Consider the following 27925-nt stretch of genomic DNA (forward strand, 5'->3'; position numbering starts at 1 on the left):
GTAATTGATTCAGTTTATATACTGTGACACCTCTGTCTTCAATGGTGATTACATTCATAACTTAGTATTCATAGCGCAGTTATGATGAGATTTGGGATTTTTGTTCCTTTTCATAAAATTTACTACTATGGCAGAGACTACGGCAGTCATCTTGTCACTTTTTTAGCCTGAGCTAATTAAAGGAACACTTTTTAATCAGAGTATAGCATCAAATCAATTAAACTCCTGGGATATTGATCTGGTCAGTTAAGTAGCAGAGGGGGTTGTTAATCTGTTTCAGCTGCTTTGGTATTAATGAAATTAACAACAGGTGCACTAGAGGGGCAACAATGAGACGACCCCCAAAACAGGAATGGTTTTACAGGTGGAGGCCACTGACATTTTTTCCCTCCTCATCTTTTCTGACTGTTTTTCACTAGTTTTGCATTTGGCTAGGGTCAGCGTCACTACTGGTAGCATGAGGCGATACCCGGACCCTACAGAGGTTGCACAGGCAGTCCGACTCCTCCAGGATGGCACATCAATACGCGCCATTGCCAGAAGGTTTGCTGTGTCTCCCAGCACAGTCTCAAGAGCATGGAGGAGATTCCAGGAGACAGGCAGTTACTCTAGGAGAGCCGGACAGGGCCGTAGAAGGTCCTTGACCCATCAGCAGGACCGGTATCTGCTCCTTTGTGCAAGGAGGAACAGGATGAGCACTGCCAGAGCCCTACAAAATGACCTCCAGCAGGCCACTGGTGTGAACGTCTCTGACCAAACAATCAGAAACAGACTTCATGAGGGTGGCCTGAGGGCCCGATGTCCTCTAGTGGGCCCTGTGTTCACTGCCCGGCACCGTGGAGCTCGATTGGCATTTGCCATAGAACACCAGAATTGGCAGGTCCGCCACCGGCGCCCTGTGCTTTTCACAGATGAGAACAGGTCCACCCTGAGCATATGTGACAGATGTGAAAGGGGCCGGAGAAGCCGTGGAGAACGTTATGCTGCCTGTAACATCGTTCAGCATGACCGGTTTGGTGGTGGGTCAGTGATGGTCCGGGGAGGCATATCCATGGAGGGACGCACAGACTTCTACAGGCTAGACAATGGCACCCTGACTGCCATTAGGTATCGGGATGAAATCCTTGGACCCATTGTCAGACCCTACGCTGGTGCAGTGGGTCCTGGGTTCCTCCTGGTGCACGACAATGCCCGGCCTCATGTGGCAAGAGTATGCAGGCGGTTCCCGGAGGATGAAGGAACTGATACCATTGAATGGCCCCGACGCTCGCCTGACCTAAATCCAATAGAACACCTCTGGGACATTATGTTTCGGTCCATCCCACGCCGCCGGGTTGCACCTCAGACTGTCCAGGAGCTCAGTGATGCCCTGGTCCAGATCTGGGAGAGAATACCCCAGGACACCATCCGTCATCTCATTAGGAGCATGCCCCGACGTTGTCAGGCATGCATACAAGCACGTGGGGGCCATACAAATTACTGAGTACCATTTTGAGTTGCTGCAATGAAATTTCAGCAAAATGGACTAACCTGCCACATCATTTTTTTTAACTTTGATTTTCGGGATGTCCTTGAATTCAGCCCTCTGTAGGTTGATAATTTTCATTTCATGTGGCATCCTTTTGTTCCTAACACATTACCCAATCCATATCAGTATAGATATCCAGCATGATTTTTTTCCCCATTGAGATCTGATGTGTTTTCAAAGTGTTCCTTTAATTTTTTTGAGCAGTGTATAATATCATGATCCATATGGCAACTATAAACTTGGTCCAGAAATGAAAACTCTTGAAACAAAGCAGATTTAAACATCCAAACTGGGTCAAGTTTATCTATCTATGTTTACATGGATCACATAGGGCGGGCTTATGTAGCCTTGGCAGTCAGCACATTCAAGCATGTTTGACAGATTAGACTATGGAAAAAGCAGATATGTAGTCACAGATGACACGTAGGGACCAGTCCCCAGGAAAATGACACTTTGTTTTTTACCATATCAGTGAACCGTTGCATATAGCCAAAAATCTGTCAGATGAATAACCATGAGTGGTGTAATGTTTCCATGGAAACACAGTCTTTTTTAGCATATACATAAAATTGCACCGTGATTTAGCAATAGAAAAGAGGGGAAGTGGGTTCAGCTGAGCTATTCACCCCTAAGCGAAGGAAAGACTGAAACATCAGAATGTTAGTATTTCTCCAGAGTTCACCTATACACCTGAGATCTGAAAACATAGAATCCCAATATTTCACCTTACATCTCCATTCACTTTTGTTAACTGCTTGTCCTGATCAGGGTCATGGCAGTCTAGAGCCTATGCTGGAATCACTAGGAGCAAGGCTTTTGGGGGGTGAGGTTACACCTTGGACAGGACACCATTCCATCACAGGGAAGCCAGACGCAGTTACATACACACTACACACAATTTAGCATCACCAATTACTGCAAAGTGCATGTGCTGGGGTTGTGAAAAGAAACCCCCTGAGATGCAGGATGGGCACGAAAACACCTCACAGACTAACTTGGATTTGAACTGATGTCTGAACTTCCCAGCCCCCAAGAAGCAGAAGCATGATCTGCTGCACCACCTTGTCACCCACCTTATAGTTTCAATTGACATCAATCTACTCATCTACAAAAGTCAATGGCAACAAACAAATTCCCGTTTCAGTCTGTTTTTGCCACATTTTCAAACGCTATTGTAAATTGGCTCCTGACCTGTAACTTTATAATTTCAGTATTAAATGGGAAAATGTGACTTAGCACCCGAGGCACAGGATGACCCACTTCTCCATACTTATTTCAGTGTTTTACACAGTGCATACAATGTGACACATCATATTAGTCAGCTGTTAACCCGTACCTACAGGCAGGCCGATCAGCGGGGAAGTAGGACAGCAAAGACATCCTAAAAAATGTAATACAGATAACACTGATGGAGGCGAGAGTTTTACATAATCATGTCTGCATGCACACTGAATGTGTGTGTTTGTGTGTGTGTGTGTGTGTGTGTGTGTGTGCGTGCGTTTGAGACAGAGTGAGAAAGATTATGTAGAAAAATGAGATAAAGAAGAATAGTATAGGTCTGTGTTCACGATTACATCCAGAGATATTTTTACAAGCCTATATTATTTTTATCATTATTATTCTTAGGTTCCAAGTCAGAATGTCACTTCTAGTGAAACTGATAAAAATGTAAAACGGTGGAGATATTAAATTTGTAAAATGAAAACAATAATTTACACGCGGAATGGTCTTGTATGATGACATCTAATTCGTTTTTGTGCTGCATATTCTCTTTCGGAGTCACATTTGGTTCATTGATACAATCAGGATGAACAAAGCTCAACAGCAGCGAAAGTATGTTGCACAGCATGTTTTTCAGCATCAGACAGATGCCTACGTAGAACCGACAGAACTCTACAAACAGAACAATTTTTTGCTGCGAACAATTCATAACATGATGGGAAAACTAAGGTCGGATGTGAACCCAATCATGTGTCACTACTACGCTGTCATGATAGAGCAACATTAATACTCTTAGCCGTTAGACAGAGCTCGTAAGGTATTTCTGCAAAATCAGCCGTAACACAGCACAGCGTTAGAGAGAAGAGGCGAGTCGCTCCTCCTACCGATGGCCAGGATCACCGCATTCAGCCTCTCCGCCAGCTCCTTCACATCCCTCTCCTCCATCTTCAGCCACAGCATCACGCTGAGGACAAAGAGGACCGCGTGTGACGGGTCTCGAGAGCCGTGCGTATGAGAGCAGCGCTGCGGATGCTGCTTTGGCGATGCGAAGCAAGATGAGAGAGAGCGCTGCCGAGCAGACTCCGGCGGGGAGGGAAACGAGAAACACCTCGACGCGCGCACATCAGGATGCTCGTGCATGCGCCCAGACGCAGGGGGGGCGTCAGCAAAACGCACATCTAGGATAATTTGTATGGGGGGGAGAAGGAGCACAGCTGCCTATTTTGCAGGGTCATCCATCGCACTCATCAATCACACACACGAGCCAGTGATGGAAGGCCGATGAAGCGGCACGTGGCTGCATTTAAACCCCATCTTTTCTTGCCGGGAAGAAGGTGCGGGTCAGGCCCGGCGAGGACAACCGCGGCCTCGCCGCACCACCGCGGGGCCTCAGCTCTCACGCAGACGCGCGGAAAGCGGCTCGCGGATTCTAAACCGCTGAGCTGAAGCAGAGAAGCAGGCCGACTGCTGCGGAACACAGAGATCCGCCACGGAAGGTCAAAAGGTCGCAGGCATTTATTCACACCTGGAAAAGTTCGCGGGCCTTACGTTGCGTCACGTGTGTTTATTTTGACTAGAGGACCTAGCAATTCCATTTTGCCGCCGCGCAATTTGTCATCTGAGTTAGAGTCGTGCTTTTTTAAAGCACTCTGCTAAAACGAACAAATGATCGCCTTACTGCAGCTGCTCCGAGAAGAATTACTCTCTGGTGTTATTTGCACGCGTAGAAAGGCGGTCACACAGAAAGGGCCTCCTAAGCCCCTAATTAGGTACTATACATTTCCTATTTGTGTTTCTGCGTGTATCACATACTTTATACCACACAAAAGAGTAACTCTGTTCAGAGTAATGCAGAATTTTACTTCACTACCCAGCAGTGTGTTTCGCCAAGAAGTACTTTTCAAAATGTTGGCCTATACCGCCACCTTGTGGCTCTGGACACTAATTTCGGGAACACACAGGTAAAACAAAGTACAATCTAGTTCTAGTTGTAGTTCTAGTACTTTAGGTCCTGTATGGACACAAGCTGAGCAGCCACCCTATCTATCTATCTATCTATCTATCTATCTATCAGATTCCATCATGCAGTGTTTATATTGGGTTGGTCTTGATTTTCTTGCTTAAATTTAATAATTATTTGCATGCCGGGTTTTTATGATTTCGTTTATTTATCGAATAAAGATTTTGAAAGTGATTGAATGGAGAAATTTTATTTGTCTTTCACTATCTTTTAGTGCTCTGGTAATCCATTCTGATCCGATAAAAAAAAAAAAAAATCTTCTTGCCACAACAAATAGTGCAAGGGTGCTTTTGATAAATCGGTCTGCTACTGCTAAAAGAATTGAGTTAATAAGGAAAAAGTACAGATATTGACACACCGTTTATGAAAAAATTGCAATTTTGTAACAAGTGGCTTATTAATGCACCATTATCCATATGAAGATGAGTACACAAAGCACCCCTAGTATTCCAGAAATAACAGCGCTTTCGCATTTTTATAATTAGGTGCGAAGAACTCACAACTTGTACAAAGTACAGATTAATGTGAACACAAGTCATATGACCAATTTCCGATTAAGTGCACATCGTAAACGTTTTTAAAGGCGTTCTGGGATTAGTCCGATAGCCTAAAGATGTAAAGGACATTGTGATTGGTCAAGTCGTCTGAAAAATAATGGCTGTGATTGGACATACGCAAATATCCCTCGTTGATTGGTTATCCTGACCAATGATTTGTTAGACAGTGCTGGGGCCATTTTTTTGTCGTCACATTTTATACAAATCGAAGTACAACGCTTTCGATTACGGAAGTGAAAATGTGTATGTAAATTTCAAGACAAATAGAGGATAGACAAGTACTGTATGAAGAAATAAAAGTAACGCCACTGGGTGTATATTTGATTGTAGAATACAGTAATAAATGCACATTAGTGTAACTAGTAATAGTTAGTGCAAACGAAAGCTTCCTCCTGTTAAACATGTTATGTCGTCATGTGGATTTAATTGTCGAATTACGGGGTTTTAAATGGATAATAAATGTGTTTGGTATGTATGTCTCTAGAATAATCACGAAAAGGATTTAATAATCTTTCCAGCACAGGGCAAATAAAAGACCCAGTTGAAAAAATACGTTTTACAGCAAAAGCGATCACACCGGGATTGTTTCGTTGTAGAATTTTTGCTTCAAATATCTGTGGCAAAGGTCGGTATTTGTCCGGCACTGCTGTGTTATTCCTGCCAGTTATGGACTGGGAGACGGTGATTTTGCTGATCCAGTCAGACCTCCAGGAAATGCCCGTTGACTCCTATAAACCAGGCTTTTTATACCGAAGAAAACACTGGTGCTATTTGCACAGAGTGCTTTTCGAAATTAGTACGGCGTGATGGGTCAGTGCTGCGTGTATGTGGAATTTCAGGTCATTACATTATTATGCCAAGTACTTGAAAAGAAAACAGCGCCTATTGTTTTTAATCGTTTCATTTAAATCGAAAAGATTTACACTGGTAGGTATGTACAGAAAAAAAAAGGATCGAGAGAAACACTGCAACAGCTGCCCGGCTAGCTCAGTCGGTAGAGCATGAGACTCTTAATCTCAGGGTCGTGGGTTCGAGCCCCACGTTGGGCGGGTCATTTTTTTGGGGAAAAAAATGAGAATGTGTACGAATACCTTTAGACCGCTTTTTCGACCTGTAAACGACAGCTAATTTACTCATCACGAAGGATTCCTCAACTACTTATTATGGTAGAGAGATTCATAATGGCATGTAGAAATACGTGTCCTATGGCTATATTTATTCTCCGTAATATCGATAGAGTATCTTCTGCATTTTTACATCTTTTCTAGCAGTTGTTGCATCATTTATTTTTTGTTGGGATTTCAAAAAGACTTGGTCGCCCAACGTGGGGCTCGAACCCACGACCCTGAGATTAAGAGTCTCATGCTCTACCGACTGAGCTAGCCGGGCTTTTCACAAAGCCTCACTGAGTTTCCTTATGTGCATACGTACATGCTTTTAATTCTTTTAATTCGGAGTGTGTGTGTCTGTATCTGTTAACACGCACTAGTTCTGTAACAGAAGTCGGGCCCCATTCATGAAGACTAATCCGCAGAAAAACTTTAAAAATGGACGTGAATCCCTTTTAGCAGTCAGATATAATCTTTTTAAACGCGTGAATCCTTGCGAATAAGCCACAATACCCTCGACGTCGCATAGTGCTCCAAAGCGCCCAGTGGCTGATCTGGATTATTATCCCCCCAAATGCTCTCAGTTTTAAGAGAGAGCTTCAGAACGTACAGAAAACTCCCAACTGGCGAACATCACCCCTCACGGTTGCAGTCCAGCGGGTAGGTGTGACACGGGAGCGCGCACGCGCTCGCGCCCCAGGCACTCGTGACGCGTCCCGCCCAGCGGAGAGCTCGCACATTTACCGGCCGACCCGGTGCGAGGGGGCGAGGGACTCCGGTAGAAGTGCGAAAGCAATCAGCAGCGGGAAAAAGGAGCGACGTTTCACGACGCTGTAGTTAGAGGTTCAAACGCGACTGCGTGCAAGAGAGGAGGTATGAAGGCGCGAGTTCGCGGTGGGGAGCGCGCGCTCACAGGTGATCGGCGCGCGTGTGATTGAAATAGCGGCGGACGCGCTCGGACTCCGAAACGCGCAGCGATGGGTCTCAGCGCAGACAGCAGCAGCAGCAGCAGCAACTAGAGGCGGTGAGAAGCGCGTCCCCGGGAGAGGAGCTGAGCAAGAAAGAAGAGCGCTGAGAAGGATGGATCATGTGAGCGCTCTTCGGGAGCTCATCCGCAGATACGTGAGTACCAGGGGAGCGTGGTGAGTGAGCGGGGTCATCATCATGATGATGATGATGATGATGATGAGCAGCACACGTCGTTTTCCGCAGAGCGAGGTCACCACTTTCATTTCAATTTCACAGCCAGGTGTGACGATGTGTGCTTGGTAGCATGTTCATCATTTGTACTTAAATTGCACTGCTGCCCATGATTTTACACCCTCTTGCGGTATGCAGTAGTAGACTAGTAAAAAGAGCGCCTGCCCTAGGCTAATGGGAAAAATGCTCGAATCCGATATGTTTCGGTCGTAACAAACTCAGCACGCAGGACTGGTCTGGTAACACTAGTGTCAGGGATTGTTCAGCTAAATCGTAAATGTGCCTGTTTCACGTGTCCGGACGGTGCCGTCAGTCAGTGGTGACGAGCGAACGGTGTGTCTTTCTGCTCTCTCTCTCTCTCACACACACACACACACACACAGAGTAAGCGCACTCCGTCTGTGTTCCTGAATGTTACTAAAGTTTTCAGCTTGCCTCTCCACTTTTTTTTTTTTCTTTTTCTTTTTTTGACCCATCATGTTTCGTCCTAGTCATCATCATCATCTCCGAACGCCAAGCTGTGTGGCATTTTTTTGTTAATTTTTAATAAAAAGAAGAGTTCTGGTAAAAACACAGTGCAGACGCAGCGATTTCCTGTTGCTCTGCCACTTATTTTTTAATATAAACAATGAAAAATGAAAGCCTTTAGTGAAAAAGATAAGTGTCTGGTGTCCGTTACCCGCCCCGTGCTGCTTTATTCATAGGGGTCGCGTCAGGTGCAGCAGCGCCATGCAAAATTCAGCAGCAGGTCTGTCTTTGCAAAATGTCTCTTTTTCCTCACCGGTCTGTACTTTTTATAATTTCACATAAGTCTCTTATGGTAACTGCAAGGAGGTAGACTTTGACATACAGTAACATGCATGTACATGTGACGTAGTCATATTTGGGGAAAAAAGGCTGGTACTATGAGATATTTGATTTGTAAATTATCCCAAGAATATCGGATTCAGTACTTTAACTAGTTTTTCTTTCTTTTGAGGCTTCATTTCTAAACACAAACTTACTATAAATAGGTCCTGTACTTTGCAGCCTTTGAATCCCATCTCTTGAAATGAATAACTGCTTGTCTGGTCAGTGTCACTGTGGTTCAGAACCAACCCTGGAGTCACAAGGGCTGAGCTAGGGTACGCCCTCAATGGGATGTCAGCTCATTGCAATAATACTTCCACATGTTTAGGGTATACAGTTTTTGTTCTGCCCCCCATCTCCAGTAAAATTGGTTGCATGATCCCCAAAATTAAAGGTATGGCTACAGTAAATCACAGTTTTATGCAGCTGTGTTGATATTAAAATCCATTAATTTTTATGCCTACTGAATGTATCATTTGCTCTTGTTTTAATGGTGTTGCATGGCGTGCGAAAGCGCAGTTCACATTTATGTGCGGACCGAGAGGCATTTCCATTAACTGAGCCTTTTCTCCAGAAAGGTCTCGTACCCGTGTCTGTGTTCATTACGTACATTGCCGTCTCTTGTCTGGGGAGCTTGTTCTTAAGCTGGGAAAACTGACGAGAGAGGGCCGGGGCGGTCCTCACGTGTGCGCACTTCTGAGCCTGTGGACTGCAACGCACCGCGCCTCCTTTCATGCACATAGTGCCCGTATTCTCGGCTGTGACACGTTTCGTGGCTAGATCTGTCTAAGGGTTTGTGCACGTTTCTCTGTGTATTGCTTTTTTAAACCTCAAAGTTATTACTTAAAATACCTATAACGTTTTGTATCGAGTGGTGTTGAATGTGAGCAATAAATATTGTTTGTGAGACCTCCCGATGGTTAGTGTGTAACAAACTCATTCATCAAAAATAGAGGAATGCTGGTCATGAATTATAATGAGGGGGCGCGGTGGGTTTGACCAGGTCCTGCTCTCCGGTGGGTCTGCGGTTCAAGTCCCGCTTGGGGTGCCTTGCGATGGACTGGCGTCCCGTCCTGGGTGTGTCCCCTCCCCCTCTGGCCTTATGCCCTGCGTTGCCAGGTTAGACTCCGGTTCGCCATGACCCCGCTTGGGACAAGTGGTTTCAGACCGTGTGTGTGGTCATGAATTATGCAGCATATTGACAGCTCGTGCATTTTCAGAGTAATACATTTGTTTTGCGTTAGGAGTCATTATGTTATTGAGGATTACAATGTCATGGTTTTCGTGCTTAGAAAGTAGTCTTTAAGCAGATATTACTGCTGTATGTGGGTTTTTTTTTTTTTAAAAGCCTCTGTAGTGAAAAGTTAATGAGGAGAATATTTATTGTTTCATCTGCACCTTACAACTGCATTAAAGGCCAAAGGTGGTTCTTAACATTCTGGTTTTCTGGCATTCACGTTTTCCAGAATGGTGTCTTAACTCAGTTTTTACGAGAGTCTCCTTTCTGAAAGCAGTAAAAGGGTACGGAAAATTATCGCTGCCTGAAATATTTCTTATTATCAGCAGATGTTCCACACAGGGGAGAGATGCTTGCACTGTGGTGAATAGAAAAGCAACAAGATGAAATTGTCATTTTTTTCCACTCTCAAGCCAGAAAGCACGCCGACTGTGTTTGGCATCCCATAGTGAACATTGCTTTTTGCTGCGGTATCCCAGTGTGACCCAAGTGCTGTGGATATGGAAGGTCTCTGTGGAATGAGTGGGCAATCCCACCCCTGGGTACCCCCTTTTGCATGTCTTCACTGGTCAGCTGGGTGACAGATGCCCTTTGCCTGCTGACCTGTCAAGGGAAATCACTGTCATGTTGAAGAAATGCTCTGCCCCCCGACCCCCACTGCCCCAACCATGTTTCCACGCAATCGTAGTCCTTCTGTGTAGTGAGTGCAATCACCATGGTAACAGTCATGGAAACATGCCTTCACTGCAGTGATGTGCAAATGAATGAAGAAGTGAAAGAGCATAACCAGAAGGGGGAGAGGTCAAAGATTTAATAGTGGGAAGAAATTGATATTATGAGTACTGTGTGTTTGCAGATGCAGAAGGATGTCAGTGTGTGTTCGTACTTTCACCGATGTTTAAAAAGGGGAAAAAAAAAAAACTATATTATAAAATTTCGGTGGCATTCCTGCCATGTTTTGGAACTGTTTAATCACAGATTCATAGGGAAGAAAAGTATAAATGCTGCCACTGGGAAATTTTCTTCTGTGCTGGAAATAGACCTCGATTAAGTCAGGTGTACTGAGGTTGTAGTCGAAAATCTCTGAAATGTGCTTGTATAGCTCTGTGGTGGTATTATATATTGAAATTATAAAGATCCCCCCTGGAGTGTTGAATTGGATTATGAATATATCAAAAATGTCTTCTGTGATTCTATTACAGCTCTATGCAAGAGGCCTGTGGCCTTTTCTGTTATGTGTTTGACACTTCTAGTGATGTAGTTGGATTTTTTTTTTTAGGTTGTGCCAGTAGTTCAGTGGCGTAATGTCTGTCTACTCATTTGTTCCATATCTGAAAGGCGCATGAGTATTGCGGTAGCCGCAGCCCCAGCCCAGATTCTCAGTAAAACTCGGTGGTCTCATGCAGGGACGGAATCGATTGAATAATCTCCAGGGCCTTGAAGAATGTCTGAGGATTGCACACCATTAACTCTTAATTTTTAACGAGCATTTGTGTGTCATTTCTTTCCATAGGCTGAAGTGCCAGTATTCTAAGGATTTTGCTGAGTATTGTTCTTTACTGAATTTTGAGAAGCAGACTTGTATACATTTACCACTTAGTTACTCATTTGTGTTAAATTACTTGATTGAAAGTAGTATTTGGGTTGGTTGGAGGATTGGGTGACAAGTCCACGGATGAATGTCATAATTTCTCGTCTCTGGCAGGATTGCTGTGATTTTCGTGGCTGATGCTGAGGGAGTGGTCACAGTATGGGTTTCTGAGGGAAGTGATAGCTTGGCTTCGCAGACCTCAAGGGCCCAACTCTTGTTAGGACCCTGGGACTTGTTTACCACTTTTCATTTACGACAAACATTCAGTGGTGGTCTTCATATGCAAAAGCTAGTTTCTGTAAGGTGATGGTGTCTTATATGATTCTAGTACTAATGGCTGGAAGTTGTTTTAAAATAGTAAAAAAAAAAAAAAAGGCATATCACTTAATTTCATGATGTGATGGCAGCTCATATTTTTGACAAATAAAGAAAATCAAAGTTTGTTGCTTGAAAATGCACTCGATGTCAGTCTCGGTATATCCCATTTACATTGACATTTAAAGGTCTCCGTCTGAAAGCCGGCGATCGTGCTGAGAAGTCGTGCTCTCCTGTTCGCCTCTTCGCCCGCAGCCCTTCTCCCGCAGCCCTCCGGGCCACGTGGCGAGTCCATCCCGCTCCTACCACCTGTAGTAAGACGGTGCTCTTCGACCCGGCCCGATCGACGCAGCCCGGTAGTGCGACAGCTCTCGTAGTTACCGCTGAATTGCCTTCAGCAGGCTTCATCTTCACATGAGCGCTCGTGAGCCAAAATCGACACCGCTTCTTGATATCTAATGTTCGGCACGGAGTTGGGAGCGGCTCCGTTGGCTCTGAGTGGGATGTCGCTTTGGAGAAACGCACCTGCCGAAGGCATAAAATGTAAACGTAAACTTTAGCGTAGCTCATGTCTTTTAAATGAAATCTTTTAGTCTTTATTTTATCCTTTTTATCAAAGAAAGGAGTAATGTATGGTCAGTTACCTCTAGGATACAGGACTCTTCTGATGGTCCTTTGGGAAACGCTGCCTGTCTGCTCTATGTTTTACCACCAAAGGAGGTGTTTTCACGGCGTTGCAGTTCTGAGCGATCGATTCGTCACTGTGATGGCGGCGTGATGAATGGAGCTTATTTAATGCAAAAAAAAGAAATGCTTATGAGAATTTGAAAATGTTTATGAGCATTTGAGCTGGGTAAATGTCCCGCTTCTGTAGCTGAGCTGAGACATCCTGCTGGGTCAGACTGAAATACGGATATTATTCCGCGGAAAGCTAACCTCGCTCATATTGAACTACGCTGAAAGATTTGGTGGAAGCGTCGTTGGGAAAGTTCTCCGGCTGACTCCGGTATTTCAGGCCATCCTTTAAAGAACGGGGCTGAAAGCTTTACTATGCTGACAGCGCTGTATTCCTGTAGTGCCTTTTCAGGTGTGCGCGACCCCAGCCCAAGGGTTTGTCTGGGTGACGATGTTGACCGAGGTAAAACCAGCGGTATTATTGCCCTCTTTAATCTTTCTGTACTCGTCTGGGTTTCCTTCCAATACCGAGTTGATTGGCAGCATAATACGAGGAAATCAGCCAGTGGATGGTAATGGAGGAGGCAGTGTATGATGGCTACGGCTTGTGACTGGAATGGAAGAAGTGTTGCGGCGAAAGAACGGCGGTGGCTTGAGCGCCGGTTGATGGCCCTTTGCCTCACAGTGTGAGACAGGACTTACGTAAGCCTTAAAACTTGGGACGCGTACCGTAGTGCGCCGGCCGGGGGCACTTTTTGTGACCACCCCCATCGTACAGTTCGAGTTGTACCCCGCTGGATACGGGCAAGGAATTAACCGCAAACTCAGATTGTCAGCGTTTTCGAGGTATGCAAGACAGTACTGTCTTTCGAAAGCTCCCTTTAAAATGTACAGTTTTAATGGAAGAGTTTAACAGTGTTTTGATTAAAATTTAAAAAAAAAAAAACATGATGATGATGATGTGACATGAGGACCTTTTGCTACGTACTTGTTACAGTTCTATCTGAAGTCACTTTCCTAACATTACAGTAGAAGGCACACTGTCTTCAGAGAGAGAATTAAGAATGGTATGACAGGAATTGTGCACATTTGTGTACATGACAAAGGCAATTTTTCACATTATAACCCATGTATGCACGTGTGAACCTGCCCGGCAGACTTCCTTGCTATTATCTTGAAGGATCAGGACGATTCTTCAGTTTAATTTTTTTTTTTTGTAATTATTTTTAATTTCAGGTACACTTGCATTATTTGCAAGCGCTCAGATAGAGGGACCACCGACTGATTTGCATAAATACGGTGTAAAGAGTGCTAGAACATGTTCCGGAGTGTTCGGAATATGACTCCAGTGGTGGGAAAAGTCTAGATGTTCTTTCTTTTTACACAAACGTCCTCCTCGCAGGACCGTTGAAGTTTGCTTCGTAAGAGCTCGTCCTGTCCTATAGAGACAGATCACCATGTGTCAGCAGTGCCTGGCGCACCGGCTCTGAGTTTAACCGCTCTCAGGATGGCTCCCTTCCTGATGAGCACAACAGTTACCAGTAATGAGCTTTTTTTTTAAAAAAAAAAATACTGTCAATAAATAAGAATGAGATGAATAATATGTCTGAGAAACTGAATTATTGCATGCCATATGAAGTGAACTCCCTTCAATCTTGTGACAGTTGATATGGGAAAGCAGAATTTATCAGAACCAGACAGCGACTTGAAATTAAGATTGAAAGACCTGAAGAGCAACAAAAAAAAAAAAAAATTGCTGATAGTATTCAAACTCTTTCCCCCAGTTTTAGATGTCCATATTTCAGTGTAAATTTTCCAATAATGTGCTGTTTGTAAGTCATAGAGAGGAGCACCTAAAAGTGCAAAGTACAGTGAGCAACAAATACAGTAATTAAGTCTGTCTCATGTAAATGTAGTCTTTTATCTGGCCACAGCTTGGGTAATCTTATCGCTCTTTAAAGTGTTATAATTGTGGTTTTAACCCCCCCCCCCCCAGATGTCTAAGGCTGACTCTAATAATGGCTGTTAAAGTAATTAAAATATTATTGTCAAGTATTTGACTTATCATGGCATTAGAATGCCTAGGAAGGAATTTAAATTTAGCTTAAGTTATGGGCGGCGCAGCGAGTAGCGCTGCTGTCTCACAGCGCCTGGGAGGTGTGAGAGGACATGGGTTCGATTCCCCGCTCGGTCTGTGTGGAGTTTGCGTGTTCTCCCTGTGTCTTTGTGGGTTTCCTCCTGGTGCTCTGGTTTCCTCCCACAGTCCAAAGATATGCTCTTTTCAGGTTCCTCCATAGTGTGTGAGTGACACAGAGAGAGAGAGAGAGAGTGTGTGTGTGTGTGTATGTTCCACTGATGTATGGATGAGTGACACACTAAGTAGTGTATCTAGCAGTGTAAGTCGCCTTGGTGAATAAGGTGTGTGGGCTCATAACACTACATAGAGTTCATTGGAAGTTGCTTTGGAGAAAAGTGTCTGCTAAATAAATGCAAATGTTGTTTAAGGAAAACTGAGATGCCTGTCACTCCGGTGGTCTCTGTGTCAACAGGACACCATATGTCTGCAGAACTCTCACAAAGGGATGAAACCTGTTTCTGCCAGGGCAGCTGCTGTCTGTGCAGGTGACTGGTGCGCGTTTTGGTTTCCACATCGGTGGTTCTGACAGTTCCGGCAGGTCTGCTGTATGGTAAATGACAGAGACACGGCTGATGTAAAAGAGCCCCGTCAAGCAGTGTTGTCTGCCTGCTCTCAGCGGCATCGATCCTGTGACTCGTGTTAAAACATCTCAGAGGCACAGTAGTGAAGCAGCCAGCTACTGCTCGTTCTCCATGTGGATACTGCGAAGGAGGATGTAGCTGCCTGCCTCAATACGGAGCCACCGTGATGCTTTAAGAGAAGGTGGACTTCACATCCAGTCCAATCCCTTCGCTTCTTTTATGGAATGAAAACGCTAAGTCTTTCATGTGTGTTTGAATCCTAATTTTAGAAGTAGATGTTTTGTTGGTGGATTGTCCATCTCTACCTCAGTGCTTTTACTCCAGACCGGTTCCGAGCCCAGGAAGCGAGAGCCATGACGCTGGCTCATCACCTCCAGTCCTGGCATGGTCCCTTCTGTCTTGTTGTTCTGTAACTGGCACGGTGTCCACCAGCGAGACGCAGACTCTTCCCAGAGGTCATGAGGTTGGGTGACGCTTCCTCTCTGTGCCCCTTCTGGGGTTTGCCCCTTGTTGAAGTGTGAAGCTGATCTCCTTTGTCACTATGGTTACTTCACTCCAGTAGACCAATTCCCATTTTGAGGATGTTCAACAACCATTATTTCTTCTTAAAAAGTGTTCCTGCGCAAACAGTGTTACTTACAATTCATTCAAATATGAAAATAAAGGGTGTTTATGCATGGCAATAACACATACATATTCTAATAATTCAAGGTAGACATGTTTAAGGTAAAAATCTAGAACGCTAGAAATCAAGGCATAATCTTCATACGTTTTCATTTCGGTTATCAGTAGCAACTTTTTGTCCAGTGCAGGATTGCACAGCCAAATTGCCTGGTGTCTTGCTTTGTTCTTGCTGAAGTTGTTGCTTTTTACAGTCTTATTTTATATCATGGCAGTCGTTTTAACTTCGTCATGCTCCATGTCTTTCAGCTATCTTTAAAGCTGTTGCACAAAAGTAGTTCATTGCACACAGAGCCTCTTAGAAATTAGATTAACTGCGGTAGTACCCTTGACCGAGGTACTTACCTTGAATTGCTCCAGTAAAAATTGCCCGGCTCTATAAATAGTAAAGCCATTGTAAGAAGCTGAACATTGTGCTGTATATCACTTTTTGGAATAATAACAGTGCTGACTATTTACTTATTCTACTATTTAATTTGATATTTACCTTAATCAAAGATTATGACTGGTTAAGCTTGTCAGTGTTGTAGGAGGTATTCACAGTACAGTGTTTGGGGGGGGGGTTTGTTGAAGATGTTTAGTGTCAGTATGTTTTGACAGTGAGATGTAGTAGATGGTGAATGAAATACCTGTTGTAGACATAAATTGAATGTGTAACTGGCAAAATGCTGTTTCATAAACAATAAACCTGATATATGAATGAAGAATGCATATTTCTATAAGCTACACCTCCTGCCTTGGGCCTGTCATAGCCTCCCATGGATTCAAATACCACTGCTACACTGATCATACCCAGCTCTTCCTCTCCTTTCCACCTGGAGCAGCAGACATTTCCGCACTTCGCTGCCTGTCTGTTGGGCATCTTTGCATGGAAGTCTGATAACCACCTTCAACTCAACCTCTCCAAAACGGAGATCCTACACCTCCCAGCCGGCCTGTCTTCCTGCCACGATCTCTCGATCAACCTGGACAACTCACTTATTTTGCCTCCCTCCTCGGCTAAGAGTCTGGGAGTGATGATTGACTCAACTCAAACTCTATCTCCGCACGTTGAAGCCACAACCCGGACCTGCAGATACATCAGCTGGATCTGTCCTTACCTCACAACGGACTCTGCGCAACTGCTTGTCCAGGCTATGGTGACATCCATCTGGACTTCTGCAACTCTCTCCTGTCTGGCCTTCCCGCTACTGCCATCAAACCTCTACAGCTGATACAGAACGCTGCTGCCCGAGTTGTTTGACTTTCCGGAGCGTTCCCATGTACCTCCCCTCCTCGTTTCTCTGCACTGGCTTCCCATAGCTGCCCGGATCAAATTTAAGACCCTGGTTATTGTCTACAAAATGCATCAATAGAATAGTTCCTATCTATCTACAAGACTTGATCAACCGCTACACCCCAACCAGACCGCTTCGTTCTTCCACATCTGCCCCCGGTGGTCCCGCGCACGAAAGATAAAGCACGGAGGTTCTCGGTTCTGGCTCCGTTGTGGTGAAACGACCTCCCCCTCTCACTCAGAACTGCTGAATCTCTGTCCACATTTAAAAAGGGTCTTAACTCACCTCTTCCAGACTCACTTCGCTCATGATCTCTTAAGTTTAGACAAGGTATGTGTTCATGATCATGCTTGGATCAATCCTTTACAGTGTCACTCCTGCAAAATGTAATGTAAATGTTTATATGTATCTCCCAAAAAAAAAAAAAAACTACTAGGAAAGTGTTGAGGAGTCGTCTATTCTGGTAAAGTTTTATTCAGCTACTTGTGTAAATGAATGTTGGTTCATGTGGTGAAGGAAACAAAGTAACTAAAGTCACACATCTGCGACTATGTCTTTCTCCTAATGTAATGCACAAATTGTATTTTTCATGTGATGTACGTCGCTTTGGAGAAAAGCATCTGCTAAATGAATAAATGTAAATGTAAACTGTTGCAGCGATTTTTGTTTTTTCATTATACAGGAACCCATTATATGAGGGCTGAGGGTATTTGTGTTGGCTGTGGATTTCTAAATGCTTTATTATTGAGGATGCTCTCGGTACCAAAGCTCAAGTGAACAAAAATGTTCATTTAACTTTTGGGGAAAGCTCCATTACTGCAGTCAGCTCCAAAGGTCAAGGATGGTGTCTGGTTCCCAACAAAGGCAAGTTTAAATGATGATTAACACTTTTTTTTTTTTTTTTTTTTTTTTCTTCCCCTTCTTCTTTTTGCTGTATTAATGCTGCTAGAGAGCTGTGGTTTGAATGAACATCGATCTGACGTTCAGCACATCTTGTGGCGCATCACATCTCAGAAGAAAGTGCCAAGTGCCTTTTAGAGGATAGCACTTCCAAGATTATCTTCTTCACACCTGGTCTTTCTAGCACACCCCTCTGGATGCGGTGATGCACGCTGCCGTCTTCTGGGTCGTCCACACACACTCCCTCACCTCGTCCCTCTTTCACTTCCCACAGCTACATGGCATTTTGATGATCAGTGGTGGGGTTGTTTTTTTTCCTCCCCCTCACATTCAACATAACCGATACTGTATTTACAGCCAGTTTTATGTTTAATGTACATGCAGCTAAGGAGAGATTGCAGAGCGTACTTTTTGCAAGGCAATGGGTTTTTTTTTTGTTTAAAGAACGTTCTAAGCATTTTTGCCATTTAAGTGTGCAAATAGACAATGTTCTCTACCTTTTTAATTGTGGCTCGATTCAGTTTAGATGCAGTCTACGAACCGCTTCACCCTGAAGAACACTTGTGAGTGAAAAGAACAGTCAGCACTGTGAGCTACGAGCCTCTTAATCAGAACTGCTGGCCTGAGTCAGCAATCTCAGATAGGCGGAGGTGCGCTCATCCCTAGGGTGGCGGGAAGGTGTTTTTGTCCTCAAGAACTTGTGCTGGGAACCCTGGCTGCTCCTAGGGTTAGCACTTACCGTGTGGAGGATCCACAGGTCCAGAATGCAGCCGAGTAGCCCTTTTCCCCTCCCTTCCTCGTTCCTGCCCTCACAGCTTGTGCAGAACACTGGCATGTCTCCCCTGTACTGCGTCACTAGTGTCGGGGCCACGTTACGTAAAGATTGTGATGGGATTTTTGTAAGCCATCCCTATATCGCAAAAGTGAGACCTGCATTCGGCTCTCCTGTCTCTGTCTTGTATGTGTAGTGTACCCTTATTGTTAGGGTGTGACATTTTATTTAATCCTTCCATCAATCCATCCATTGCAAGTTTAAGATGGAAGGCAAGGTGCAAGGTGGTGGAAGCAGGCATGAAGCAGGGTACATCCTGTATGGGCCACCAGTCTCCTCCAATCACACACACAGATACAGTACATACAATATATGTAATTTGGAGGCACCAATTAACCTGAAACTCTCTGCACACCCAAAGCTGGATTCAAACCTGGATTCAAACCCACTTCTAAACCTAGAGCTTCAGAGATGTGTGGCATTGTTTTGCCGCCCTGTTTCATTTTAATCGTCTGTTGCTTCAAGAACTGGGAATAAATCCGTATAAAGCAGTGCCTTTTGATGCCTAATGAATGCCTTGTTATTGGCTGGGATTTGGAGGGCATTCTGATTTTAGGAACATGTCACCTGCATTGCAATGCTTAAAATATCAGATGTATGTGGTCTATTTACTCAGGTTGCCATAGTTTTGTTCAGCACTACTAAGAAAGAGATGAAAGACAATGGTAACACTCGGGGGGTAAATTTTTCTGCACTTAGCAGATGTCAATGAAGAAAATGTGGCTAATTAGATGGCTTCCACAGTCACACACAGACATCCATCAAGCTCCGTTTTTGTGCCACGCCGTCTTTGGATAACGCATTTCTAGGGATCCTGAAGTGCCGCTCTTCCTAGTCGCACGTGTCCTGGTAGTTGCCATTGTCATACCTTAGAGACGCACCTTGGAATATGGTAACTGATTCAACACTTCACAATGGCTGCGGGGACACATCACACGATATATGTGGCGCAACATTGGAGCGTGTTGGAGAGAGACGTAGTAAAAATGCGCACGATCACTTTCCAAGAAAGGGTCCGGTGGGCGTCTCGCCTCCGTTTGAACAGCGCGGGCCGTCGATGTCCGCTTCTGCTCCGCTTAATCGGCAGACGCGGAAAATGCAAGACGAGGCTTGACAAGGCCGCGCTGCTTGTGGGACAGCCTGGAGGGCTGGAGACAGGATGCGTTGTTTGTGTTCTGCTTTCTGTCATATAGCGCTCGCGCCCTCTGAAATGTGGGTTTACGGCAGCGCCGCCTGCGGATCGGACGGACACGCGAGCTGATGAACAGACGAACGTTGTGAAATGGCCCCACGGCGTCCCGAGTACAGGGCGCCCACGACGTCCCCCTGCCATGCTAATTGAGCTTCGCTGGAAATTGTCTGTGGACGACCTTCCAGTCCCCGCACAAATTTTAACCAAAAACTCCCATCTGCTCCTGGACATATTCTACCGTGAAACAACTGTAACATAAATGATTGACAAAGGACGCAAACTCGTGTGTAGGGACTTTGTGGCCGCTGTACAGTTTGCGTCTCAGCCCTTTGCAACTCATTCTTGAGTTACGGAATGTTGTAGCTTCTCAAAACTGTAGATTATTTATGAAACCTCCAGTAAGGAGGTGTCTCTTGAGATTTCTGACATGATTCTTTTTGAACCTTTTTTTTATTTATAAATATTTCCCCCCAGGAACAATTTTCACATCGTTCTAACCCAGCTTCGGAAGCTGATATTTCCTGTTATCGTGTAAATGTCTTAATGTGGGAAGGGTTGGGATAGGTTTGCAGATTTGTGTAGAAGACATCCCCTATATAAAAGTGTATTTCCTCATAGACTGAAAAGAATCTTGTTCAAGGCCTGTTCACCTAGTGTAATTTTTCTCTTTTTATTTGTTTACTCAAAAGATTACCATGTGGTACGGCTTATTGGGGGGAAAAAACCTGAAAACGGAAGCTCTATGTAGGTTATTTTTTCCCAGGACGATGCAGGAAATGCCTCCAGTGCTGAGCTCAGAAACAGGACTTCCTCTCCTCCTCTGAGTATTCTGGAACTAAAGCGGAGGAAGGGACCTCTTTTGCTCCCCCCCCCCCCCAAGGATGTATGATGTTGGAGATCAGCGGCAGATCGGGATTAGCTGTTGAGTAATATAGAAATGGCGCTGAAACCAGACACAATAAATGTCCGTTTAAGTCTCCCAGTAAGTAGAGAGTAGGAGGGTGTGAGTGGGGTGAAACCCTGGTACGTGAATCAGCAGGCTTTGTAGGTCTGTTGGTCTTCCTGTGCTCCCACTGATATTTTTCACTTGGTAAATATATGGTCTATAATAAATGCACAATTGCTGTGAGGATCTTCCATTACAATGAGCAATAGGGCAGCGTTGAGTGGATTGTTAGTGTTGGTTGAGTGAGAGGGAGCCTGTAGTTTCAGTGCCTTTGTGGTTCGGGCCCTCATCCCTGCTCAAACGGAGCCCTTTTCTCCAGGGTCAGCGGCGACCAGTGGCAAACAGGCTGCGAGTCCTGTCTAGGTGGTCAGATACAGTCATGATGTCTCTGATATTTGGCAGTTTCCACTGAAACTGGGAACAGAAAACCAGCTTGGGACAATACCCATCTGGAACATTCTGCACTGTCGGAATGGTGGCTTTGTTCGCTCCTTCCCGGGAACAGAGGCGCCATTAACGTGGACAAAAGTAGTCCTCAGTGCGATTGCTTGTCCATCTGAAGGCTCATTGCCATGACGACGGAGGATGGAATGGGCTCCGTGGGTGATGGGAATGGTTGTGTGGCAGAGTTCACTGTCTGTCTTCATTGGTGCTTCTTTGGGGGACACAACAAGGCTTTTTATGAGCAGCTAACTGGGTAGATGCTGTTAGTGACTCTGTGCCGTTTAGGAGTCGGGTTACACTGGCAGAAGAAACCCAGGCTCTCTAAATGTGCCGGAGCTCATCTAGCAAAGGGGTTGTGGTCTGGGGTGGTGGGATGTATTGGTGTCAGACTGCAAACCCAGGGATCTATGTCCGGTCCTAGTATTACCAAAGAACACCTGCTGGTGGTGTTGAGCAGACCATGTAATGGTTACCCCATCCTCTATATCCAGCTGAACCTGTTTTTTTTTTTTTTTTTTTTTTTTGCAGCTGCACAGATACATGATTTCAAATTAACAGTTGTGTGGAACTGGACACCAAACGTCACAAACTGGCGTGAGCTATGCAAAGTCCACTCTATGTGCAATGAAAAACAGCACCTGAAAATTGTTTAATGAAAAGGTTAATGGTAATAAATAATTTGGGTTGCGGTCAAAGGACATGTTTGCATGTGCTGCCTTAATAGCCTTGAGCAAGGTACTTACCCTCAAATGGTGTAGTACCATTATCCAGCTGTATGAATGGATAAATAAGTTTGTAGCAAAGTATGCAAAAAGCCCAACATTTTAAGTCTCATTGAATGAAGATGCTGGTGAAATAAATAAATGTACATACAGAGTAAGGTTTTTGGAATTGACCATTATAATGCAGGCTCCATTGTACTTCATGTCCATGTACTGCACCGGCGTTAAAAAAAAAAAAAATCTTACCCAAAAGAAAAACCCGCTGGGACCATCTCTGAACACACTGCACCAGGCAGCTTATTAGTGATTGAATTTTTGGGAAGACTTTGCTAAAATATGGAGACTTAATACTGACTGTCTTTTCTGTAATGTGGCAGATGTTGAACAGTAGTGCATTCTTGTACCTCGCTGACTGTGCCGTCAAATATCGACCAGCTTCTCTCAGACCCCGTGGGGACGACTGGCACTCACACACACAAAGATACCATCTCTCTGTGTGTGTGTGTGTGTGTGTGTGTGTGTGTGTGTGTGTGTGTGTGTAACTGAGCCATCGGGGCAGCCGGTAACGTATTGGTTAGAGCCTTTGGATCCAAAGGTCGCAGGTTCAAATCCCACCTCCAACTGCAGTACCCTTGAGCAAAATACTTACCCTACTCCCGTTAACACTACACAGAGTTCGTTGGAAGTTGCTTTTGGAGAAAAGCGTCAACTAAATGAATAAATGTAAATGGTGGCTGTAGCTTTATTGACTGCAGCTTGTGCTTCATCTTGGATGGATGTGTCCAGCTTCTTCGAGAGAATGTCTCTCTGCCTCCTCCGGCTGAATACCTGCTGCCAGCTCACACCTCAGACCGCCCTTCCTCGCGCTGGGCTTCCCTCGGGGGAATGGCAGCTCTGGCTTCCTGGAGAAGTGCTACGAGGTTCCAAGGCAGGAGGAAGGCGCAGGCGGCTGTCGCGGTGCGCCGAGCGGCTGTGAGAACAGTTACTGGGTTGGTGCCATTTATAGAATGTTTAAGGACAAATCAGTCTCCGTTAAAAATAGAAACGGCTGCGTCAGCTCCTGCTTTTGCGGGCTCTTGAGGGGCGTTCGGCTTCAGGAGCGTGCCGGAAGAGGAGCCGTGTTGCTTCCCAGGCGATCGCGCGGTGGCCAAGGCCGTACGACCCCACCGCCGAGCCCATGCCTCACGAGCCGAGAGATGGGATCTTTTGGTCCGCGGTACCGAGGTCTCGACGGGCAACTGCATCAGAGAAGAGGTGATTCGGCAGATAAAACCGTCAGAGAGAATGGTAGCCTTTGTCAAATGAGAACGCTTGCATTGATTTCCCCGTCTCTAAATAAGCCTGCCTTTGCTATGCTGACCTTGCAAAATAAAGGGCAAAAATTATGAATGGAGATGTTATAAAGCTGCGGCTGGCTGCCGGTACGCAGACAAGAATGCATTTGCTCCGCTTGGTTTAACCCAGGGCTTAATGGATTGCTGAGACGAATGAAAAGTGTTAAAAGTTCAGTCAAAATCTATGAGGGGGTACTTTCGGCATGGCAGCCGTTCGAAGAAACATCCTCCAGCTCGCGGACGGGAAGGGAAGGCGTCAAGAGGAACCAGAGAAGATGCCAGAGAGTCCAAATATCCCTTAATCTTTTAAACTGTCGGATGATAATTGCCGTCCTTGTTGGCGTACGGTGCTGTGCGGCAGTGTGTGTTGACTGAACCTGCCCTGCTCTACTTGCACACTGAACTTGAACACACAGATGTTGTGATACGCATGGTCACGCTGACCTTTTCGGAGGACTGCTTTGCACGTCCTGGTTGAGCAGCCTTTAAGGGGTCGAGTTGTGACCGCGCCGAGCTGCTTCCCCGGATTTATGGACTTTCCGCTCTTCCGGATCCCAACTGAATGTTGGGAAGGATTAACCGGTAGGATCGTTAATAGTAAGGAGTTAATGAAACTGGGATTTATTCTAACATGTAGGAGTCCCTGGGTATATCTCAGACCTCATTATCACTCCATGAAAGTGCTTAGCAACCACATAAGAAGTTCTAATTTTGATCCAGTGAAAGGAGGTTGGATGTACATTCAGGCAAAGCCGTGAACTCCTGCACTAAGTGTTTATTATGTAGTCATATAAGTATAATGAAAGAAAATCGAAGATACATCATCTGCACATATATTTCTGGTAATGCAGAATCCAAAACTGACTTTACTGTGAGAAATTAAGCTTTGCTATTGTGGGCAGCAGGTATCTGACTATATGGTATAACTGAGGCCTCGAGATGCTTAAGAAATACCTGCATTGCAGCGATTCTGCATTATACATGATGAGAATTGTGTAATTTGAAATTGTTCAACTTCCAGATGAGTACGCGCTCGATCGGGATGGGTTAGGTTGCTGATTTCCGCACGGCCCACCTGGAGGGATGATGAGGGGAGTAATGGCACCAGTCCTGCTGTAGAAAGCTGAAGCCCGAGTCTCCCTGGAGACCTCGGTCACAGTGAGCGTGTAGCAGCGTGGCTGAGAAGATGAGGGTCATAACTGAGCGAGAGACATGGTAGAGTAGCTCTATGGATGTGTAATCCCCCCCCAAAAAAAAAAAAAAATTCTATTCTAGCATTGCTGGAGTGCAGCTGAAGTCCCATCCCTTCAGCAGGGGAAACAAGCGTGGGAGGCTGGATTAATGGGTGGCTCATTTTGCGCAGTGGCCATACTGTACGCTGTCAGTGAAAGGGGCACCATGTGGTTGAGGCTGCGTGCGTGGGTGTTAGAGCTGGCATGAGCCCAAGTCAGCTGAGCTACCGCTCTCCAGCTCTCGCCTCACATGGAGACCTGGTGAAAAACATACCCGAACCTTTGGCACCGTCCTTGTGTACCGCAGCGGGTCAAGAGAAGGTCGGAACAGCTGACAAACGCGGAGCGCTTACGACTGCTTTTGTCCCGCAATTTACCCGCAGGGTGTGTCGTGCGTGCTCCAGATGCTTACGTTCGGGAAGAACGCTTCTGAGTCACACACGCGGAGTCACACCCGTCTCCGCTCTGGTCCTGGTCATGCACTGTGGGGATTTTTGATCCAACTGTGTCCAGGAGCTGGGCTAAGTTGCGACATGATATGTAGGCAATTCTGAAACACTATGTTTTGTTTCTGTGCTTTAATTGTGACCGAACCTTCTGATTTACGGAGTCCAGTATATTTCTAGAGGAAAAAGGAAAGCCGCTTACTGGTATACAACTTATTTTCCCTAAACGACTTCTGATGACTTGTCTACAGGTGGTTGTGGGCAAAACGAAACGCAATATAATGACTTCTGCTTTAACGTTAAAGGATACGACAGATTTATATAGGCGTTTGAGCGCCAAAGTCCGTGCTTAAATTCCGATGCTCTGGTTACGTGGCAGATATTGTGCAGAGCTGCTTCTGCATGGTTCACAGAAAAGGAGTTGGCTGTTCCCTTCGACCACCTGCTGTCCCCGCTGCCCTGCCATGCTGTCTCTGAGCGGGGGTGAGACAAAATTAAGCAAAAAAAAAAAAACATTCTAACAGATGTTCGATCCTCTTAGGAGAAACAAAGCACGGCGTGGTTTAAAAATAGCCCGTTGAAGTGATGATCGCCTGTATTTCACTTCTTGTGCAACAACTGGAGATGCAGCTTGCTGGCTGGGGGTCCAGTGGAAGGCCTGCTGGTTGGGATGTTGGGTCTTCAGTCTCTGAGGACACACACACACACACACACACACACACACACACACACACACACACACACACACACACACACTGCGCGGGAGGTGAAGTGAGCAACCGGCCTCCAAGGCAGCATGTGACAAATGGCTTCATTTCTGTATGGGCATGTCCTTGGCTGTCTAAGAATAATCTATACGCACGATATATATGCACAAGCCTGGTGTAAAACACACCTACTGACAGTCAAAATCGGTAACACGATAACGAATGTCAAAGAAACGTATTTATAATGTAAAAGGAGAAGTTCCCCATTTCTGAAATCGGGAAAAGATGTATGAGGCCGCAAAGCTCGTGCTCTTGCGGCCTGGTTACGTACAGCCGACTTTACGACGCTCTCCACGTAGGATCTGGAGCTCTAACTAGGGGCGCTCTATTGATTTTAGACTGAAGACTTTATTGATTGTGGTAAATGTCCATGCCAGGTATAGTTCTCTGCTTGTTAATTCGTGTCATTTTGTTTAATAACAACCTTGCTCGCTGCAGGGAAGGAAATAGAACATTAGGTATTCGTTTAGTTTGCTAATAGAACCCATGAAGGTAGTATTGATTTGTGTCGGGGCACTTGCCTTTGGGACAGCTGTACATATGGGGATTCTACAACAGCAGGTCATTTTTTTTGGGCTATTTTTTAAGCAGATGATTTTTATTTTTTCTTTTTCCCCTTAATGAATGCAGACTTCAAACTGCATTTGACATCATACGTTACCAGATGTGGTGGCATGTACAGCAAAAGTTAGGGGACGTTACCATTATGTTGTCCACATACAATAAGTGTATTTTGGATGCCGCATTTTACTATACCACTTTTGCTTTTGACAGTAGACTGGGTTGCACTGAGATGTTTCCATAAAACACACATGCTGTTTTTTTTATATTTATAACTTGTTTCAATGAAAATGCAGCGGGAAACATTCAAAGTCTCTGTTGAAAGTCAAAGGTATGTATCACTGCCCTCTGATCCCATGCCTGCCCACCGTATCTTGTGCTCTGTGGCAGTGTGTAGGGGAGGAGAACTGGGTGGACACTCGCACGGTCTACATTGGCCATCGGGAGCCCCCGCCGGGAGCAGAGGCTTACATCCCTCAGCGATACCCCGACAACCGCATCGTCTCCTCCAAGGTTCGTCTAAGCAGCAGTCCAAACTCTCCAAATTTAACGGAGTAGGACAATGTGTAGACACTTAAATCAGAAGAGTCCACTGACATCTATGTATCCAGTTACCCCACATCCTTTTACACAATATATTTAAAAAAAAAAAAAAATATTATGTGCACAACATTCTAGCTCTCATCATGTTTATACTGCAGGCAGTGACCGAGTTCTCACCGGCAATGTATGTTGTAGAAATTACTCCAGCGGCAGTTCATTATTGAACACTTTATTTATGTTTTCTTGTAGTATACCTTCTGGAATTTTATACCGAAGAACTTGTTTGAGCAGTTCAGAAGAATTGCTAATTTCTACTTCCTCATCATATTTCTTGTCCAGGTGAGATACATTTGCTGTTAGTAGATGCATCTGTCAATGTGTTTTGAGCAATATGGCAGCAGTGACCCGTGTGTCTTATGACGACACCCCCCCCCAAATAGCTCATCATCGACACGCCTACCAGCCCCATCACCAGCGGACTGCCGCTCTTCTTCGTCATCACTGTCACTGCTATCAAACAGGTGAGACGTGCCCCCCACCAGGTACAGAAGGCGCTGCGTCTGTTTCATGCCCAGGATCGCTGTGGTTAAATCTCTTTAGGAAGAAGTGTTTGTTTTCAAGGAGGAAAACGTCAGCGTTGACTTTAGTCCGCTTTCACAGACCTCACCGATGAGCTTTTAATGAACACCGTTTTGTTCTCCGAGACTGGTTTTGTTGAAGGCCACGCTGACTTTAGATTAGGCTGCTGAGTCAGCATGCTAATCTTTGGCCTGAGGCTGGTGATCTTTCTTCCAGAACACAAATCTGGTTTCCTAGACAGGATTTTGTTACAAAGAAGAGGAGGGAGGATTTCCATTATTGTTTAATTGGCCATACTAAAGCGCTTTACCCCTGGGTAACTTAATATGTCAGAATATAACATTGCGGCTCTTGGAAAAGTAACACGTGCTCTGGCAAAGACAACATTTTTAGTAACGCGGAATAAAATTGCTGTAAAATTACAATAACAACATTACTCTTGAATGACA

General features: G+C 45.1%; 2 protein-coding genes and 2 non-coding genes across 7 annotated transcripts in view; 2 read left to right on the forward strand and 2 right to left on the reverse strand.

Moving 5' to 3' along the window:
• LOC108920396 (guanine nucleotide exchange factor DBS-like) overlaps positions 1-3749 on the reverse strand; it is a 45488-nt gene extending 41739 nt beyond the window's left edge. Inside the window, exon 1 of the mRNA XM_018729127.2 lies at positions 3634-3749. Coding sequence (XP_018584643.1) covers positions 3634-3709 — 76 coding nt within the window. The 5' untranslated portion in view covers positions 3710-3749. The remainder of the gene's footprint in view (positions 1-3633) is intronic.
• Positions 3750-6302: 2553 nt separating this feature from the next.
• On the forward strand, positions 6303-6375 carry trnak-cuu (transfer RNA lysine (anticodon CUU)). The gene has a single exon. It is a non-coding gene; the product is annotated as a tRNA-Lys (tRNA).
• A 267-nt stretch (positions 6376-6642) lies between these two features.
• On the reverse strand, positions 6643-6715 carry trnak-cuu (transfer RNA lysine (anticodon CUU)). The gene has a single exon. It is a non-coding gene; the product is annotated as a tRNA-Lys (tRNA).
• Positions 6716-7151: 436 nt separating this feature from the next.
• LOC108920602 (probable phospholipid-transporting ATPase IH) overlaps positions 7152-27925 on the forward strand; it is a 43674-nt gene continuing 22900 nt past the window's right edge. For all 4 annotated transcript variants that reach the window (XM_018729490.2, XM_018729488.2, XM_018729487.2 and 1 more), the window contains exons 1-4: positions 7152-7557; positions 26745-26867; positions 27147-27236; positions 27338-27418. In XM_018729490.2, coding sequence (XP_018585006.2) covers positions 7516-7557; positions 26745-26867; positions 27147-27236; positions 27338-27418 — 336 coding nt within the window. In that variant the 5' untranslated portion in view covers positions 7152-7515. The remainder of the gene's footprint in view (positions 7558-26744; positions 26868-27146; positions 27237-27337; positions 27419-27925) is intronic.

The sequence above is a fragment of the Scleropages formosus genome, chromosome 14, assembly GCF_900964775.1.
Source record: "Scleropages formosus chromosome 14, fSclFor1.1, whole genome shotgun sequence".
Classification (NCBI taxonomy): domain Eukaryota; kingdom Metazoa; phylum Chordata; class Actinopteri; order Osteoglossiformes; family Osteoglossidae; genus Scleropages; species Scleropages formosus.